The 18,545-nt window shown below is 38.6% G+C and overlaps 1 protein-coding gene across 1 annotated transcript in view; it reads left to right on the top strand.

Moving 5' to 3' along the window:
- The window catches only part of cdhr1a (cadherin-related family member 1a), an 18,598-nt gene extending 1,375 nt beyond the window's left edge, over nucleotides 1–17,223 (top strand). Inside the window, exons 2-17 of the mRNA XM_010767684.1 lie at nucleotides 6,847–6,942; nucleotides 7,372–7,517; nucleotides 7,599–7,649; nucleotides 7,744–7,833; nucleotides 7,954–8,040; nucleotides 8,671–8,787; nucleotides 9,227–9,370; nucleotides 10,343–10,421; nucleotides 10,502–10,602; nucleotides 10,708–10,911; nucleotides 11,846–11,998; nucleotides 12,122–12,286; nucleotides 13,267–13,334; nucleotides 15,094–15,322; nucleotides 15,401–15,658; nucleotides 16,645–17,223. Of these exons, the coding sequence (XP_010765986.1) occupies nucleotides 6,847–6,942; nucleotides 7,372–7,517; nucleotides 7,599–7,649; nucleotides 7,744–7,833; nucleotides 7,954–8,040; nucleotides 8,671–8,787; nucleotides 9,227–9,370; nucleotides 10,343–10,421; nucleotides 10,502–10,602; nucleotides 10,708–10,911; nucleotides 11,846–11,998; nucleotides 12,122–12,286; nucleotides 13,267–13,334; nucleotides 15,094–15,322; nucleotides 15,401–15,658; nucleotides 16,645–17,223 (2,567 nt within the window). The remainder of the gene's footprint in view (nucleotides 1–6,846; nucleotides 6,943–7,371; nucleotides 7,518–7,598; nucleotides 7,650–7,743; nucleotides 7,834–7,953; nucleotides 8,041–8,670; nucleotides 8,788–9,226; nucleotides 9,371–10,342; nucleotides 10,422–10,501; nucleotides 10,603–10,707; nucleotides 10,912–11,845; nucleotides 11,999–12,121; nucleotides 12,287–13,266; nucleotides 13,335–15,093; nucleotides 15,323–15,400; nucleotides 15,659–16,644) is intronic.
- Nucleotides 17,224–18,545: the final 1,322 nt, after the last annotated feature.

The following is an 18,545-nucleotide window of genomic DNA, read 5'->3' as shown; positions in this document are numbered from 1 at the left end:
ACATGATCAAGCACTAATATGTTCAGGTGTGGACACATAGTAAAAATGAAAACACACACCTATAATTCAGGATGTCTCCTATCAATGGCAATGATAATAATTAATATTTGATCAAGGGCAGTGAAAATATTACTTCTTTAAAAAAAAAAGTCTTGTGGCTCAACTTGCCCCAGTGTAGGGGTAAGTTGATCCAGGTCAGGGGGTAAATTGAACCACGGTTCAAACCTGGGCATACCTGTTCAAACCTGGGCATACCTACAACAAATCTTAAAGGTAACTATAAACAATAAATAACAAACCAAATACAAGCTTAGTTTTTCAAATATTTTTTATATAAATTTCGATTTAATTGATTGATTTTTTTTTAACATGTTAAAAGGAAAAGTAATCATACAAATGGTGATACAATTTCATACATCTTACCAATCAAATAGAGGGTAAATTCAACTTTAAATGTAGCCTACAATGAGCTCTTATTATCAACTTGGCCTACTTTCATTAATTTCTCCATTGAAAAACTGGCTCAATTTACCCCAAGGCCCATGGTTCACTTTACCCTATAGCCACCATTTTTAGAAAAAATAGCCTCGCATTAGAATTCAGAGTCATCTTTAGCTTAATGATTCACATGGTTATGTTTAATACGCTGCCAACACATCAACATATACAATATATGTGTTTAACCTGGATACTTTTTTTTTTACATGACAGCCGATATAGCTGACATCTAGAAAATGTACTTTGACAAGCGAAAAACGTTTTTTTGTAAAAATGTTTACTTACCAGACCACAATGAGTATCTCTCTTTCACAGGCAATGAGAAATGGGTGTAGCTTGCATAATTTCTGGTCACTTGATTACAACTATAAGGCGTTGCCTAGTTACGAGAGGTGGTTCAACTTACCCACTGGCTCAATTTACCCCGTTCTCCCCTATATCTCAGCCTGTGGAGACATCAGATGTCAGCAGGTTTATCGCAGTTACTTGGGACGATCTATTTTTTTGGCTGTTTGTGCGTGTGTTCATCTGAATGGGAGGAGCTCAAACAGGTTATGTTCGGGGCCTTAATTATATTGTATTGTATTGTCAGCGTAAATGCAACACTCCATCCACAGTTCCAGTTAAATAAATACATTTCTTAACACTATTTAACTTATGCACTCATACACATTTATTTTGTCCACCAGCAGTGTTTGAACACTTGGGGGCAGCATTGTAAAAGAATATAGAGGACTGGAGCAGCGTATCAGAAGAGGCCAACATGATGTGTGGCAGCATACTTTTAAATTAATCAACAATACATACACACATTTAATGCACATAATAAAGTCTTATGAATACATTTTTTCATGAGCTCCAATTTTTAGATTTGGTTTTACAATTTAACATCAATTTTATTTTATATAATCATATTTATAGCTTTTTACTCGATTTACATATATTTATCAAACTGTTGCACACAGTTTATTTATTTTGTTTTGCAAATTGTGCATATTGCTACAACGACAATCCCTCATAGAGCCTCAAAGTCTTGTTGAAATCTTAGTAAGACCTATAAAACAGGACTCATATGGTCATACATTATCTTACAACTTTTGCAGCTGTAGTGTGTCATGTCTTTTGGCATTTTGCAAGATTCATGACTCTGTGTTTCCTCTGCTAGCACTCACTGAGGTTTATGAAATGAAAAGGCTGTCAACCTACAGTATACTCTACATGGAGAGATTAAAGGAGTGACCTAGTTCTTGAGTGGACCAGGACTAAAAGCGAACCTCTGCCCTTGGCAAACCGCACTAGAGATTATCAATAATAATCCAAAATGGTAAAGCTGAATTGGGCATCTTGACAACAGGTGCTAACAGACAGAGTGATCGTGACACAAGCACTGTGGGCCACATATCATTCAAAGTTTCCATTTCTATTTTTGACCTGGCAAACAATTGTTTTCATTTTGGATGCGTTCTTGGACCATTTCATTGGCACTGCAAACTTTGAAAATGGAAACGAAATGGAGAAAACATCATTGATATAGTTTTTCTTCTCATATGATGTGAAAGTTTTTTTGGAATATTTGGGATACTTGTAATCCGAAATGTTCTTGATATGCGGCAATGATAAGCTGTTATTTGGTCGTCCACATGTTCAAACTAATTATACTTGCAGCATTCCCTTTTAACATTACTTTTTGTTGAATGGCCAAAAACGTGCTCTAAACCTCAACCTCATAAATGTATAACATACAACCAAATGCTGCTAAGAGAAGCATTTTCTCATAAATGAATTACATGTTATTTGTAGTGAAGTACATTTACAGTTTTAAGCCATAACTGAACATATTTTTTATTATTTGTAACTTATTAGGCTACTTGTTTTATTTGTAGTTTCTATAATGTAGCCTACTAGTCAATGTTTATGAGACTTTTTTCATTATATATATATATTTTTTAAACTAACAAGGGGTGACCCATTGAGATCATGGTCTACTGTTTTATTTTTTAAAGATCATGTACAATTTTATCTTGAACTATCCACTTATTCTCAAACAAAAGGCAAGGCCTCTTAATTTACAACACATTTCATATTGTGTATTTGTGGGGAATATGGCCCAGGGGATAAATAAGCAACTTCCAGTCAGCGGTCGGCAGTTCGATCGCCACCCGCTGCAGTCAACATGTCAAAATGTCCTTGGGCAAGTTACTTAAGCTCAAATTGCTCCTTTAGGCATGTCCACAGTATTCAAGTGTATTAAGTCACTTCGGATAAAGCATCAGCTAAATAACATGTAATGTAAAGAAGGGTGCTTTGCGATATTCACAGAGATTAACAACAAAAAAGCGATTAAAGAAAAACATTAAGATTGCATACAGTGTCACACAGTGTGTAATAAAAAAGCGTTTGCAGACTGACATTTTTAGCCTGGTTTCTAGGTATTTCTATAAGTGTGTACCATAGTGTTTACAGCATAGCTAAAACAGGTTTGGATTTAGTAACAGGAAAGAACAGCATACTGGTGCCGGCTGACCTGAGCAGAACTTTGTTAATGTGTTATAGTCCCAGAGAAAATTTAACTCAGCTATTACTTATCATTTTCCAACAAAGTGGCTGAATTATATGGTTTGTACTCGGTCCTCTGCTGCTCCTTGGTTCCTTGAATATGATGTTTTGATTTGGATGCCAAACCCTATGAGGGTAACTTTCATTTTATAGTACCACAACTGAAGAGGCTCATCCGGTCAAGAGAACAACATGATTTGAGATATCGGCATTTGTTTCAATGACTGTTCTTTACTGATATTTAAATTTCAGGATACACTGAGCCTATTTAGAAGCAGTTTAGCCTATTCTATTGGCCACAATAATCCAGATCAAATGATGCACAAGCTGAAGTGATGAGCATCTCCCTGAAATTTCCCTGTGGGCAGCCTCATGGCTCAGTCTCCAACAGAAACAAAGAGGTCAGCATTTGCCGCTGTGATTGAAGGCACGGGATTAGAAACTAAGAACAGGACTACAGATGAGCAGTGAGCTTTTATCCGTATGATTCTTTTGCAGTGATCCTTGCAAAGACACTTGCACATTTAAGCTTCAGTAGCAGGTGTTTAATGTAGAATATAAACACTGGCCCACATCTGAGGGTTTTAACATTTGAAACAAAGGCCACATTTACAATGGCAGATGTTAAAAAAGTTAATGTGTTAGCGAAATCACATAGATTGCACATTAATGCTACATATCCACCAGTCCATTGTACTCGTGGCAACAGTGTGTGCTGATTGTGCTTTACATTTTTGTCGGATGGAGTCTGTGTGGCCATAGACAGGCTCTGTGCATTACAAGATGAGGAGAGATTAGAGCATAGTGGGTTAATCTTTTGGCCTGCCATCTGCCAGTTCCATGAAAATTAAACCTGAATCCACAGCCTTGACCACCAACAAACAGAAGTAACCTGACAGGTGATCTTTTTGACTGAATGTGACAAGTGACTATCCTGAGAAAGTTATGCATATTCTGAATTCACTGCCTTAAAATAACAGAAACATTTTAAAACTTGGCTGTCTAGACACATTATGTCTCAAACCTGAAATGTCTCACTGTATGTCAGGTTCTGCTGTCAAAGGTCACTGATTTCAATCCAGAAAGTGACGTTTTTTATTCTGCATTATTTGTGCCTCTCTTTCCCACCTGGTGACTTTCTGACAATGTCCAGTTTTCTGAAAGCACAATGCAACAACAATGCAACAAGCTGTTACTGAGCTCATGCTTCATACTGTACATTTGAACAGGCAGCACTCAGATTATAAAGTAGGTTTAATTTCAGTATGAGAATGGACTGTAAAAGGTTTAATCATGTGTGTAAATCCTCTTGCACGCAACATCTTTGGTGTGCATACAGTAGGCATCATAGAGTTGACATTTACTTTTTTAATCAAAAGGACAAAATATAAAAGATGTTATGATTTTATATTACAGTATCTGTTAAAACATAAGAATGGCTACGTTAACTTTATGTCGCAATAAATCAACTAATCATTGTGTTTTTATTTCAAGAGAATGCGTCTCAAATAAAAGTAATATCTTGTAAAAAATAAGGTAAACATGTCCTCCTGCCTTGTTTGCCCCTTATATGACAAACAAGGCAGTTTATGTCATCAGTCCACACATTCCCATCATGATATCTACTATAACATCCATAATCAGATCACTTATTGCTTTCATCTACTGTCATCCTCTGTTTAGTAGCTATTCTTTTAATTTAGTATATCCTGGAGTTGTTTTCCTTAATGCAACAGATGGCTGTGGAGTGCATAACAGATGGAACTGTATTTATTGGTAAAACAGCGTGTATTGTGACAATAATGATCCTGTATACTTTAATCCCTCCACCTCCTTACATCACATTTATGTAAAATATGTTTGTAAATGTAAGTTATGTTTAATAAAAATGTCTCATTTATTTAAATTTAAATCTATTCATAAAGGCATGATACCTTTAATTAGTGGCTATTCAGTATAGACTGTGTATCTTGTAAAACCATTACATTCTCCAAATTAGAATACAAGCTAAATCTTACAGTGCTTAGATTGTAATGGTCCAAAACTTTTGATAAAGTTTAAGCAATATATCAAAATTAACATACAGGTTTCAATGTAAAATATACATTCAAAATCAAATTTGACATTCGTTTAGCCATAATAGCTGGACAGTTTAGCTTTCTTACCTTCAGACACACACATTTCTTACATTGTGTTATTCTTTACATTATTCCAACATATGAGGACATGATGGAAAAAGTGCATCTATGATTTGTTTTTAAATTATTTGTTGTAAATCAAAACTGTGTACTTGAAAAAAAATAAGAAAAGAAAAAATGTACCTCTCCGTGATCTGCAAAGCTGTGGCATAACTTTGTTTTGTCTGGCCTGCAGAAAAGGCCATCTCCTGTCTATTGAAAACCTCTGTTGGACTGAGAGGGCCCAGGAGTAACTCTTGAGATGTCTCATTGGATTAGCTTGTGCGTGCTGCCTTTCACCTTCTCCAGTCGCACAGGAGCACCTCGAGAGCTGCATCTCATGTACATGACTCTCGACGGAGCCGTCTTCATGGTGCGGTTAAATGACCTCATTCTTTAGGATGAAGAATGTAAAGATATTACATTTTCCACTGCTTTTTGTGTTTGTACATGCCTGCTTTGGTAAGTTACTCATTCTCTGTTTAAATGTGTCCTGTTGCTGTGATCTGATTATAAATGCTGACAGCCCCTGGGTTGATACATTTTACCTCAGTTTATATTGAAATCTATTCTGTTTTCAATTTGTTAATATTGCCTGACTTGGTTAGTTGATCTCATGTGTGGGTTTGAGTGTGTTTATACTATGTATGACTATCATGCTGATTGATTTGTTTCAATTGTAAATGTAATTTGAATATTTAGATGAGTTTCGATTTACACATTAAAGGAGCATTGTTTGCACCACCAGAGCTCAGAGGTCTATGTTTAGAAAGGTATGTTAAGAGGTTGACGTAACTCCATCGTAATCCCAGGCAAAGTGACTAATAAGGTGGGGCGACAGCACAGTACAGTAGAGTGAGCTTGGTTTACGTTTTGAAATTAAAACTACATTTGTGAAACCTGTAACGACAGACATGAGAAAATATCTAACTAAATTGCTTGAACAAACATTAGCCAGCAAATTGATTGATTGTACTACAACAATAATGAGTTTGTTTTACAAGTCCTAAATTCAACTGTCAATTTGTAAAATAAATATTACATTACATTACATTTAGCTGACGCTTTTACTCAAAGCGACTTACAATAAGTGCATTCGACCAGGAAGATACAAACAGAATCATATAAGTACATCAGGTTTCATAGAGCCAAAAAATTTCAAGTGCTACTCAACTGGTTTTAGATAAGCCAGTCCTTTATTAGTATATAAGTGCTCTGTTAGCAGTTCTTTGTTAGTAATTCAATCGCTCGAAGTGGAGTCGAAAGAGATTTTCAGTCTGCGCCGGAAGATGTGTAAGCTTTCTGCTGTCCTGATTTCAATGGGGAGTTCATTCCACCATTTTGGAGCCAGGATAGCAAACCCACGTGTTTTTGCTGATGGGAACTTGGGTCTCCCTCGCAGTGCGGGTGCAGCGAGCCGTTTGGCTGATGCAGAGCGGAGTGCATGTGCTGGGGTGTACAGTTTAACCATGTCCTGGATGTAGGAAGGGCCAGATCAATTCACAGTATGGTACGCTGGTACCATTGTCTTGAAGTGGATTCTAGCAGATTATGTTATTACTTCTTCTCTTGTCATTCTAGCTTTTTAAGGTGTTCTTATTTCATTTGTCCTCAGCACAAGCAGACTTCGCACCCTTTTTCTACGACAATGGACCCTACAACTACAATGGGAACATGGCGCTGTTCAGCCTCTCAGAGGACACGGCTGTCGGTGAGATCAATACAAAAAGCAGGACATTTAGCATGAACAGCTAATTCTGTACTGTTGGAACCATCAATCATTGAAAGGGCATGTTTTGGATGCCAATATCTGGGAGTCCATGTTAAATAGTCTTTGATAGATGAACAGGTGCTGTGTGGCATGAAGGCTCTCACACTTACATTCTCCTCTACTGCTGCTGTTGATGTGTGTGACAGTATTTTACACAGCAGTTTGGCCCAAACAATAGGCTAACTATAATCCTTGGTTGTCGATTAGAGTTAGATTTTCTAAATGATTTCTTATTCTTAAACTGAGAAACTAAAAGGAACTACAGAGATAATTTGTTTTGTCTTGAGGGTAGGCTTTGACTCTTCCAAACATGTCCGAACCAGTCAGCAGACAAAGCGGTTTGTTTTACATGTTGACGTCTTCCTTTAGGTACACAGATCTATTGCCTCAATGGCTCAGACCCTGAGGGCCAGGAGGTGAGGTATGGTCTTTCTTTTGATCCAGGGTCAAGAGAATACTTTAGGGTCAACTCCAAAACTGGAAACATCACATTGGCGGAAAAGCTGGACAGAGAGGTAAAGTTAACAAAGGCCTCAGGACTTGTGATGTAAATGTATGTATTTCTTCATATCATTTATTTTACCGTCCCTTCACAGAAACAAGATTCTATTGACGTCCTTGTCAGCATCACAGATGGACAAAGCAAGGTAAACATATCTAGTTGAATGTGTGATAATAATTTGTTTGGTGTATCGCTTGTGAAACCGACAAAAATAAACTTGAACATGTTTCATGTTTCAGGTTGTGGAAAGAGTCACAGTATTTGTAATGGATGCAAACGATGAAAAACCTGAATTCCAAAACCTACCGGCAATCATTGAAGTCCTGGAAGTAAGAAAAGTGTTTGCTTTATGAACCATAAAATGAAAATGACATTATATTTTTGAAACAATAGATGAATATATGTGTGAGTCTTAAATGTTGTGACCCACATTATTTTCTATTTTTCAGACAACTGAGTCTGGCAGCAGCATCTACAAAGTGGAGGCAGTGGACAAAGACACAGGCTCAGGGGGCTCAGTCAACTACTTCCTCCAGGTATTACTCGACCCCCACAGGCCCCACATTCTCTGACTACTGCAATAAACTAAAACAGAATAAAAATAACGAAATAAGCTCAGACACAACATTTTTTAAATGCTCCCCTAACATGAAACACGAGCTGAAACCGGCCAGTTCTAAAGTTAATCTTCTCGTCACGGAAATATGTATAGATGTACAGATAACGAGGTTAACATCAGTTCAGGGTTTTCTGATGCCTATGTGTGCATGTGCCTGACGATGGGGATTAAATCACAATCACATTTGTATCAGGTATTGAAGGCTTAGAGGGCTGCTTTGGCAGGGGGTGGCAGAGAATGTTAGTTTGCACTTTGGACTATTAGGACCGAAGAACATCTGGCCTGGAGTGACAGTGTCGAGGGGAGGCAGTGCACATCTGGACACAGCAGCTTTCACCTGCATCCAGATGGACAATGTTATAGACTTTGTATAGCTGTGTCCTAATTCAAGTGTTTTTTATGCATCCATCTGACTATTTTTCATGATATCTCACGTGAGTGGTTGTAAATGGGGTTTTAGCAAGAGGCTTTTACTCATTTGACATTTTTAAAACATTGCATGTGTGTGCTTTTAAAAATCCTGCTTTTGCCCTGTTCCCTGTCACAGAATGCTCAGTCCAGTTTGTTTGCCATGGACAGGAATAGTGGTGTCCTTCGTATTAAATCTGGAGAAACGTTGGACTATGAGAAAACAAAGACGCACTTTGTCACTGTCGTTGCAAAGGTAATGGGTGCATCAACACCCATAAAGTTGTTCTGTCGTCAAATAATTTATTTTTCATTTTAAAAACAAGTGGGCTATAATACCCTGTGGAGCTTTCAGCTGCTAATAGCACCAGTGATGTTATTGCACACATGGCAAGGACACATGGATTTAAACAATACAGCTTTCAACAATACTTTAAGAGTCAGCTTTTCAAATATTTTATTAAGAATTATGTTCTCAACACGTTTGGTAGGCCTCAAGAACATATAACAAAGTTTGGGGTGGATATGAGTTTAAAGAGTGCTATCATTAAACACAATATAAACATTAAAAAGCACAAACATAACTTTGTACTTTATTCAAATGTGTTACAAATGACACTGCTGTTTACACCTGACTGTAAACATTATTTCAGGAAGGAGTCAAGAAGTATTAAAACAACTTTCTTTTGTTTCAGGATGGTGGTGGTAATTTCAATGGCAAGGAGCAGTTCATGTCATCCTCTGCTACTCTGACGATCAACGTGGTTGATGCACAAGACACTCCGCCAGCCTTCATTGGGACACCGTATTTTGGCTACATTTATGAAATCTCAGTGCCAGTGAGTATGAAAACAACCTTCAATGATGGCCTACTTTTACGCTTTTTTATAAAAACTTGTAGTTTGTATTGCAACTGGCGCATGTTTTCTTAAATTAAATCATAGCAGCATTGCAACACATGGTAACCTCACGTAGGCAATGCAATTTATTTCTTCATTCACAGTATAGGTCATGCTGTTCACACCTTGTGTGTGGGCAAAAGAGCCCACACACAAGACAGCATCATCAGGTATCAAACAGCTTTAGTTGCTGACATTTTGCAGCAATGCCCATGCTGCTTTCTCAATAGCTTAGCTCAAATGAAAGCAGCTATCTCCTCAGCCACAGAATGTCACAGCAGTCATATGAAAGAGATTACACATTCTGATGTTCATCCGAAAGGGAATAATTAGGATCATGACATTTTAATGTCGGAAGACTCAGTGAAGATCAGGCTCAGAATTATTATGACATATGTTGTGAAACTCTGTGCACCAACAGGGTGACTCAGTACATTTCCTGCTTTGTTAGCTCTTTTCTTCTTCACCTCCTATATCATTAGATTTTGACAATGTGTTCTTGTCAATAGTCACATATTAGAGTTGTTTAATATAAGAAATAATAAAAATGTCTTAAAAAAGTAATTGTATATTGTTATATAAAAAAATAAAGGTCATTGCGGTATGCCATAAAAAGGTCTTAGTGTAGTAGACCATAAAACATGTCTAAGTAAAGAAAGAAGTCTCATTATAGTATGTCAACAATTGTATATAATAGTATTATTTGTAGAAGAAAAATAGTATACAGAAATACATAGTAAAGTATGTCATAAATAAGTCATAACGAGGTATTTTTCATGAACATTTCCATGGGCAGGACGCCATAGACAATGAAAAGTCAAAGAGCATTCTGTCAAACAAAAAGTAATAAAAGAAAGTAAAACTATGTCTTTGAAAAAGTAATAACAGCAGAATCTTCTGATTTTCCCCCAGGGATCTGAAATATTCACTGTCGTGGCAAAAGATGGCGATGTGGGAAGCCCAAATCCAATCCAGTATTCCTTTGACAGTGGTAAGCATTTCACTCAAAGAAGATTGGAAGGAGTTTGAAATATGGCAAAGGTGCTCATAGTCTGTTGTTTGTCCCTACAGGCGACGATGGGGTTTTTAGCATCAATAAAACAAGCGGTTGCATCACCCTGCTGACTGACCCCATGTATCTGAAGAGAGAGATCTTCAATATTAAAGTCAAGGTGAGTGGCAGCTCACAAAGTACCACTGATCTAGGTAGATTAAATATCCCCAAGTCTAAGAGATAGCTGTGTGTTATCTGCGTGACCTTTAACCCCTGTCTCCAGGCATCAGAAGTGAGTCCTGAAGGCAGGCTCTTGGACAGTGGGGCGACCATGCTGGTGATCCGTGTGGTGGACCTGAACAATAATCCGCCTACTTTCTACGGAGAGAACGGCACCCAGAACATGTTTCAGCTGACCATGTATGAGCATCCCCCCGAGGGAGAGATTCTCCGAGGGCTGAAAATCACTGTCAACGACTCCGATCAGGTGAGAAGACCAATAACATCTTGTCATACACTGACTGAAATGTGAAACAAAAATGTAAACGAAAAAAAGGCATATTTCATATATTTTTAGCCATGAAATAGTAGTACTGCCTTTGAAAGCTACCACATTTAATGGGGATGGAGTTATTATGTGACAGTGATGATGTACAGTAATAAGACTAATTTGTCCCAAATTACATTACATTACATGTTACTTGACTTACATACTCAATACTGTGGGCAATCCCCACAAGAGGATGAAGTGTCTTGCCCAGGGACACAACGACATGATGACTGCAGTAGGGTTTGAACCTGTGCTCCCCTGATCCGAATACCAACGCACTAGTCCACTGCGCCACACACCTCCCTCAAATGATATTGTTATCTAATAAAATAACTGATGTAATCAACATTCATCGTTTGGCCTTCTGTGTATGAAATTACCTTAAGCCTGCCATTAACACAGACAATCCTTTTAAAATTGCACACATTTGAAAGTAAGCCAACACAAATTAAAAGGTGCTCTCTAACTGTGCCATTTGTCAGATTATGCAAGTCTGTCTGTGTTTCCAGCTCCTTCTATGAGCCTCCTCCAAATGGCTGATGTTCACCAAATGCTCTTTTAATACTGTTACAACACAGGTCGAGTTCTCTTTGTCCAGCGATATTACGTTTCACCGACAATATTTCTGCTGCTATACTGATATCCTGATTTCTTATACATTACTATAATAACAGACGGATCAAAAGCTTTTATTTTGATTAAAGGGACTACACTACATGGATTATAATATAAATGTCTCTTTTGTGTGCAATAGATTTATAACAAACAAAGCAGATGACTATAAATAGTTCCATTCCATTTATGACATAACAGTTATTTTTACTGATGAAACTTTCTGACTATTGTGATGATTTGTGTTGTGCGAATGCAGGGTGCGAATGCTAAATTCAATCTTAAACTCATCGGACCAGGAAGGATGCTGCGAGTCGTCCCGCAGACTGTCCTCAATGAGGCCCAGGTCACAATCTTAGTAGAAGACTCTGCTGCCATGGACTTTGAGAAACACCACTTCATCACATACAAGGTTAACCCATTGCACAGGAGTAGTTTGAAATGGCATCACATCGCACACATGTTATATCACCTGCATCTGTTATTTTATCAGTCATTTTCTATGTGTTTATTTCCTAATCTTTCTCCTCTTTAGCTACTTGCAGTTGAGATCGATACACCCGAGAGGTTCAGTGCCACAGCAGACATTGTCATACATCTCTTGGACACGAATGACAACGCTCCCAAATTCTCCTCCGAGTACTACATCGCCAGAATACCAGAAAACTCACCCGGTGGCTCCAATGTAGTGTCAGTCACGGTGAGAGAGAGTTCATCCTGTCTAAAAATACATGCCAACACCAATGTACGTCACTCTGAGCTAAAGAGGAATTTTAACAAAAAGCCCAAGAGGCCCATTAATACCCTAAATGTAGACTTTTGGAGCGGTGAGGGTCGGGATAATATGTGAAAACATGTAGATAAAAGCTAGGCGAGGTAAGCTGCCAGATGGCTATCACTTTCATTTTGTTGTGTAACACCAAATTCCCAGATTTTATTTTCCGAAGCTTAGCAGCACATGCAGCTGCACCACAAAAAAATACGTACAGAACTGACATGAACTAACTGAACAACATGTTACAGGGAGATAGATAGAGAGAGAGAGAGAGAGAGAGAGAGAGAGAGAGAGAGAGAGAGAGAGATAGAGAGATAGATAGATAGATAGATAGATAGAATTTTCTTCACCCTCTTGTCAGTTCATATCACCCTGACCCTCAAAGCAGCAGGGGAGCTGCTGATAAATCCTGCCTTTGCGTGAACACCAGAGGCTCATTCCCTTGATCCCAGGCAATTTCAATCAGATAAAAGAACAGCCAACAAGTGACCTTGGACACATGGAGACAGCGAACAGGCCCCCCGGCTGCGACAGACAGACAGATTAGCCGATACCCATCATGATGTTCCTATGACATCAAAAAATAGTCTTTTTATAGATGACCTGCGCAACTTATCGTCCAATCCAGGGCAGATTCATTTGTTTTTATGAGCTCATGGCAGCAGATAGTTCCCCTTTTCTGCTTAAGTAGAGAGGGGAACTATCTGCTGCCAAACAAATCTAATATTAATATGTTGTGGTTTAGCTGTATGACGTAGTAGATGTAAGTGGGATATGTCTTAGCTCACTGAGCCACATATTGCTCTAAAATTCAGATTTCAGATTTACTGCTGACCTGACCTAATATCAGTCCAAACTCATAACATTTTCTTTCTCTAAAATCTGTCTTTTATGTTCATGCACAGGCTATAGACCCAGACTCAGGACCTTGGGGTGATGTGAAGTACTCCATCTATGGATCAGGGGCTGAATTGTGAGTATGCAAAAGTTACAGGAGGCGCCTCAACACCCCATTAAAATACCTTTAATAAAATCCAATGGTGAGATTTCCTGCAAGTTTTATTATCAAACCATGTTTTCACTGTGCTTCACTACCTTTTTCTGAGTCTATTAATCCGACATTTTGTAGTTATTTTGCCAGTCTCAACATACCAAAGGAAAATCACCAACCCTTAGACAATACTCTGAGCTGTTGATACACTTAGAAAACACTTGTTTCAGAAAATTATTTAATGAAATGACAGATGTTGCCTTTTAATTGCAAGCTACTGTAAAGACCACCTAAAGCCTGAAACCTGCACAGAAATACGACCACAGACTTGTTTTTCATATTCTGACTTTGTTCTGTTTATTGCACCTAAGCGCTGTAGTCCCTCAAAGGATTTGCTGGTATTTTCTTTCAGCTCGATTCTTATTAGATTTCCAGTTAGAATTCTAACCTCTGAGAAAAAGGCTCAGAGGTCACTGTTTACTCTTAATAACACGCAGTATACCCACAGCGTGCGTTTCCTTTCACATCAGATACAATCCTAAAGGTCACCTGCATGCCGTACAAAGTCAACACTAACACTCTTTTGTTTGTTTTTTTAATCATATTTCAATCTGCATTCCTTAGAGGACCAAGAGACTAGATTTAAAAACGGCGACACAGAGTAAACATGAACCTGTAAAGTGTGGCGGCAACATAAACACACGTGTTGTTAGGGATGTATTTAATCCCTAAGGGCTGTTCCCAATAAACCACCTTGTGTACGATGAAATGTAAATAATAGGAGAGCATTTTTTTTACATCTCAGCACAGATTTTAAGCTCTGTAGCGACAAATTAGAGGAGATGTATGATGCCACATGGCACTCAGGGAAAGGATTTCCAAAATAAGCAGAAGAGACCGATTTGGACCCTTTCTATCTTAGTGCGTGCGTTAAAACTGTGCCACTCATGATTAGTCCAAAACTCCTCCTTTGAAATCTTTTATGAAGCAATAAATGGCAACACTTCATGGTACTGCTAAAGCATGCAATTTGAAAATCTAATGTTTTTACAGTATCTTTTTGCACACTTCAGCATACTATGACAAATCCATGAAGTCCTGATCTTTGCCTGCTTGCCCTCTTTCTCTGTTAATCCTGTAATGGGATTGGAGGAGAAAATAGACTGTTCTTTACTTCTTACTACACTGTGACAGAGTCAATGCTGGGTAACCAAACAAGTCAGTCAGAAAAACAGTCTAATCCCAATCCTTCTCGATACGTTAACACTTCTATATTTAATGACTACATTTCATTGGCAGTGGTATCATCCTGATCTAGTGCATTCAAGTTTCAAATGCAGCTTTTTATGTGAAAGAAAATAAAAAACTGACGTTACCAAAGTGTTCAACAAAGACAATAAAAAAAACACAGGAATGATATCAAGAAAAAACGAGGAAGGATCAAATAAAAACACAGACATGAAAAGTGTGTGGTCTGGCATGTTGTGATGATGATGTAAGGCCAACCACAGCTTGATCCCCGTTGGGTTTTGAATGGGGGTGTGGAGTCGAGAGCAGTGATTGGTTAATTGATCCGAGGTGACAGGAGGAGGAGGGTTGAGCAGAGATGTAAACAGGTGACAGTCAATGCATGCTTTTTAAATGAAGTGATACCCATACCTCCACAAGGGTCTTGATCCAAATGTTTGCATTAACAAATGGAGTGCATGCTGTTACACTCTAAATCCTGTCATGTTTACAGGTTCTCGATCCAGCCTGCATCTGGGATCATCTACACCCAGCCGTGGGCGAGCCTGGACGCCGAGGTGAGGTCAAAGTACAACTTCTATGTGAAGGCAGAAGACGCTGAGGGGAAGTACAGCCTGGCTGAGATCTTTGTGACTGTGTTGGACCTGAATGACCACCCACCTGCATTCAACAATAACTTCCTCGAGAAGACCATGGTGATTGGAGCACCAGTAAAAATAGAGGTATTGGCTCTTTTTGAATTACTCAGATAAAGTGTAACCCAAGACATTCCATGGTTTTAATGCAATGTATCCACACAGGCTGTGGACCAAGATGCAGAAATACCCAACAATGTTATCGAGTATGCCATCATGAAAGCTGAGCCAGACAACAACATATTTGACATTGACGCTGACACGGGGGAGATCATGCTGAAGTCCTACATTAAGTCGATGGCCATCATTCAGAACATCACCAAGCAGACAGACTGCACCTGGTCTCTGGTGGTGCAGGCCCGGGACCGCGGCAAGCCGTCCTTCAGCACCACTGCGGTCATCAAGATCGACATCACTGAAGCTGTAAGTTACAACAAGGAATGGGTAGAAATATGTCAGTCTCACCGATATGAGGGGTCTATTTACAGTACAATACAATTTGATGAATTCTACAGATTTTTCTAAAGTAATGCTTTTTAAACGGGTGCAACGTTTTTGCAGAATAACCCATTTTCTCAAAGCCCAGTATATCAGGTTGTTTGCCAAATTATCAGATTTGTTGACAGAACAAATCTTAATCTCTAAATTCGATTGTCATGTTTTCAGGTGAAATCCAGATTTGTCTCATACTTCCTGGGCCTCAGGAAGCGTCCAGGGGCTGTGTTTGGGATTTGTTTCACCGCTGTCACCTTCGCCATTTCACTGACAATCTTCATTTCAACTCTTATATACTGGAACTCTGTGAAAAAGACCCGTGTACAGTCTAAAGGCAAGATCAGAAAGATTATAAGGAGGTCTGTCGTATAAATGAAACTGACCTTGAGATCATCAGCACAGCAGTACTCAACTCCGTGGTAACAAGTATATAGCAAATATTTTTCAAAGGATTTTGTCGAAGAACAGGGCTGTGTCTGTGAAAGAGTACAAGAGCACAATTTTCCAATTTTTCTTGTTTTTGTCCTGATTTAGTCCTCACATAGGACACAAAAACCAAGTTCTAGTTTTCCGATTTTTAATTCGATTCATGAACATGTATTCTCAGGTGCTGGATGGTCTCAGCTTCAGGTCGCCCAGTCAACCTCTCTGATCTTGTCTTGACAAAGCAGAACTTAAATCATCATTTTAAGTAAGATTAATTTGGCATTCACGAGAAAAAAGTAAAATAGTTTGGACACAAACTGTGTTATGGCAATACATTTGCAGTAACTGCGATCTGTATTTACACACATAATTATTTCGGCCAAACTTTACCACAAAACATAAATGGGACAATAATAATAAGTTATTTTGTTGTGTGACAAACTAGGACTTCAGTCCCATATATGAATTCTTCTTGTGCTCTTTTACAGACCCAACTCAGTGGGGGGCCTTTGGGATCTATTTTGCAAAGTAGAAACAATCCATTTCAAATCCTAGGCCTGCTTGCTAGTGCTATTAGTCTCATGGTCGTAGTCACAGTCATCATCTCCACTGCAACATTCATGCGCAACAAAAAGTCCAACCGGATTCAGCCTAACCGCCGCGTGAGGAGGAGGAAAGAAAACCCCTGGAACCTCAACAACCCCTTAAAGAAAGCAGAAAACCCCGCAAAGAAATTCAGAGTAGAAGAGGAGGAAGAGGAAGAGCCAGCGTCGGAGCCAGAGCCTGAGGTCATTGTTGAGAATGTCAACTACAACAACAACGTCACTAATGTTGTGAGACACTGGCCTTCGCCTCCTCGTGCCCCTCCTCGTGACCCTCCTCGTGCCCCCCCTCCTCCTCCCCCTTACATCCAAGGGGAGAGGCAGTGGTCGGTACCCACAGTCTCAGCTACAGTGGCAATCAAACCTAAAAAGAAGTCAGCGATGAAAAGACAGGACACTGTGAACTTAGCGCTGGTTTCAGAGCTCAAGATGAGACTGGAACAGAAGAAGATGCTGAAACAATAAAAGTGCTTCAGGTCCGCATAGTGTCTGTCCTGGAGCCTTCATGATCCTCATCCAAAAAGTATTTTTAATGCATTTTTTCACAGTGCTGTAAGGTCTCCTTATAGATGTGTGTGCGTGTGTGTGGGTGTGTGTGTGTGTGTGTGTGTGTGTGTGTGTGTGTGTGTGTGTGTGTGTGTGTGTGTGTGTGTGTGTGTGTGTGTGTGTGTGTGTGTGTGTGTGTGTGTGTGTGTGTGTGTGTGTGTGTGTGTTTTCAGGAAGAACAAATACAATGGAACAGCTTGTTTCCTTATGTACCAAAAATTTCATTTTTACTTGATGGAGAGAAAAAGTCCCTCCATGTGTTTCATAATTCAGATCATGTTTTTAATTCATGAGCAATCATTGTTCAAGTTTCTGTCATTTTGAAATAGATACATTCCACCTTTTGATCTATTTGTTGACACACTAGTGGCTTAAAGTTCCTCACCCCAGATCCCTTGTCGGGAATGAAGTCAACAAGCAAGACTGTTTATTTGGGATCCGACCAAGCTCCTTACAAGAGATTTAATGACACTTGAACTGACTGAAGCGCTCAGCCCGAGGGAAGGGAACCCAAGTGATCATGTTAGGAAGACCTTTAATCCGTCTGCGCAGGTGTAAAGCTCTGCTTCAAGCCCTGTCTTTGAGCTGTCACGACATGTTTGATTTAAAGGACTGTGTGTCTTTGTTTACTACTGTATATATATGTGGTGGTTTATCTGTTTCAAAAGGGTGTATTCTTTGTCAAAAGATGTTGTCAGGATTTTACTACAAATAAAAGAACTTCCTTTGTTTATTTGTTGTTATTATTTCAACAGGTGTGTAAGAAGTGTTAAGATATGTGTACTTAACTGAAGCAATACCATGAAAATACAATTTAACAAGCACTTTTACTTTGATAAAAGCACATTTAAATCTATCTATCGAACTAACCTTAGTGCAAATGAAGTGGCCAAATTCATTGTGAATGTATCACATTGTAAATATATGATATTTATATCATTAATGATGATATAGTTGGGGTTGAAGCTCATTAAATGCATTATATACTTCTAATAGTTTAACCAATAACAGTGCATGATCCTTCTTAAAATGATTCCATCCTTTGTACATAAAATATTAGGCGTTGAAGTAAATAGTAACAAAAGCAGTTCAAGTAATGTTTTGTATTTTAAAGGTAAATACATTACTGTGAAATGAAGTGGAGAAAATATTCAAGTAAAACATTTTTGAAATGTTCCGGTCTGGTCACAGCCAGTTACAACTGTCCAGTATCACAACATAGTGAATCCAGGATCCTGAAA

This window comes from Notothenia coriiceps, unplaced genomic scaffold, assembly GCF_000735185.1.
Source record: "Notothenia coriiceps isolate Sejong01 unplaced genomic scaffold, NC01 NC01_scaffold00004548, whole genome shotgun sequence".
Lineage (NCBI taxonomy): Eukaryota > Metazoa > Chordata > Actinopteri > Perciformes > Nototheniidae > Notothenia > Notothenia coriiceps.
The sequence above is the reverse complement of the archived record's forward strand: the minus strand, read 5'-3'. Positions and strand labels throughout refer to the sequence as shown.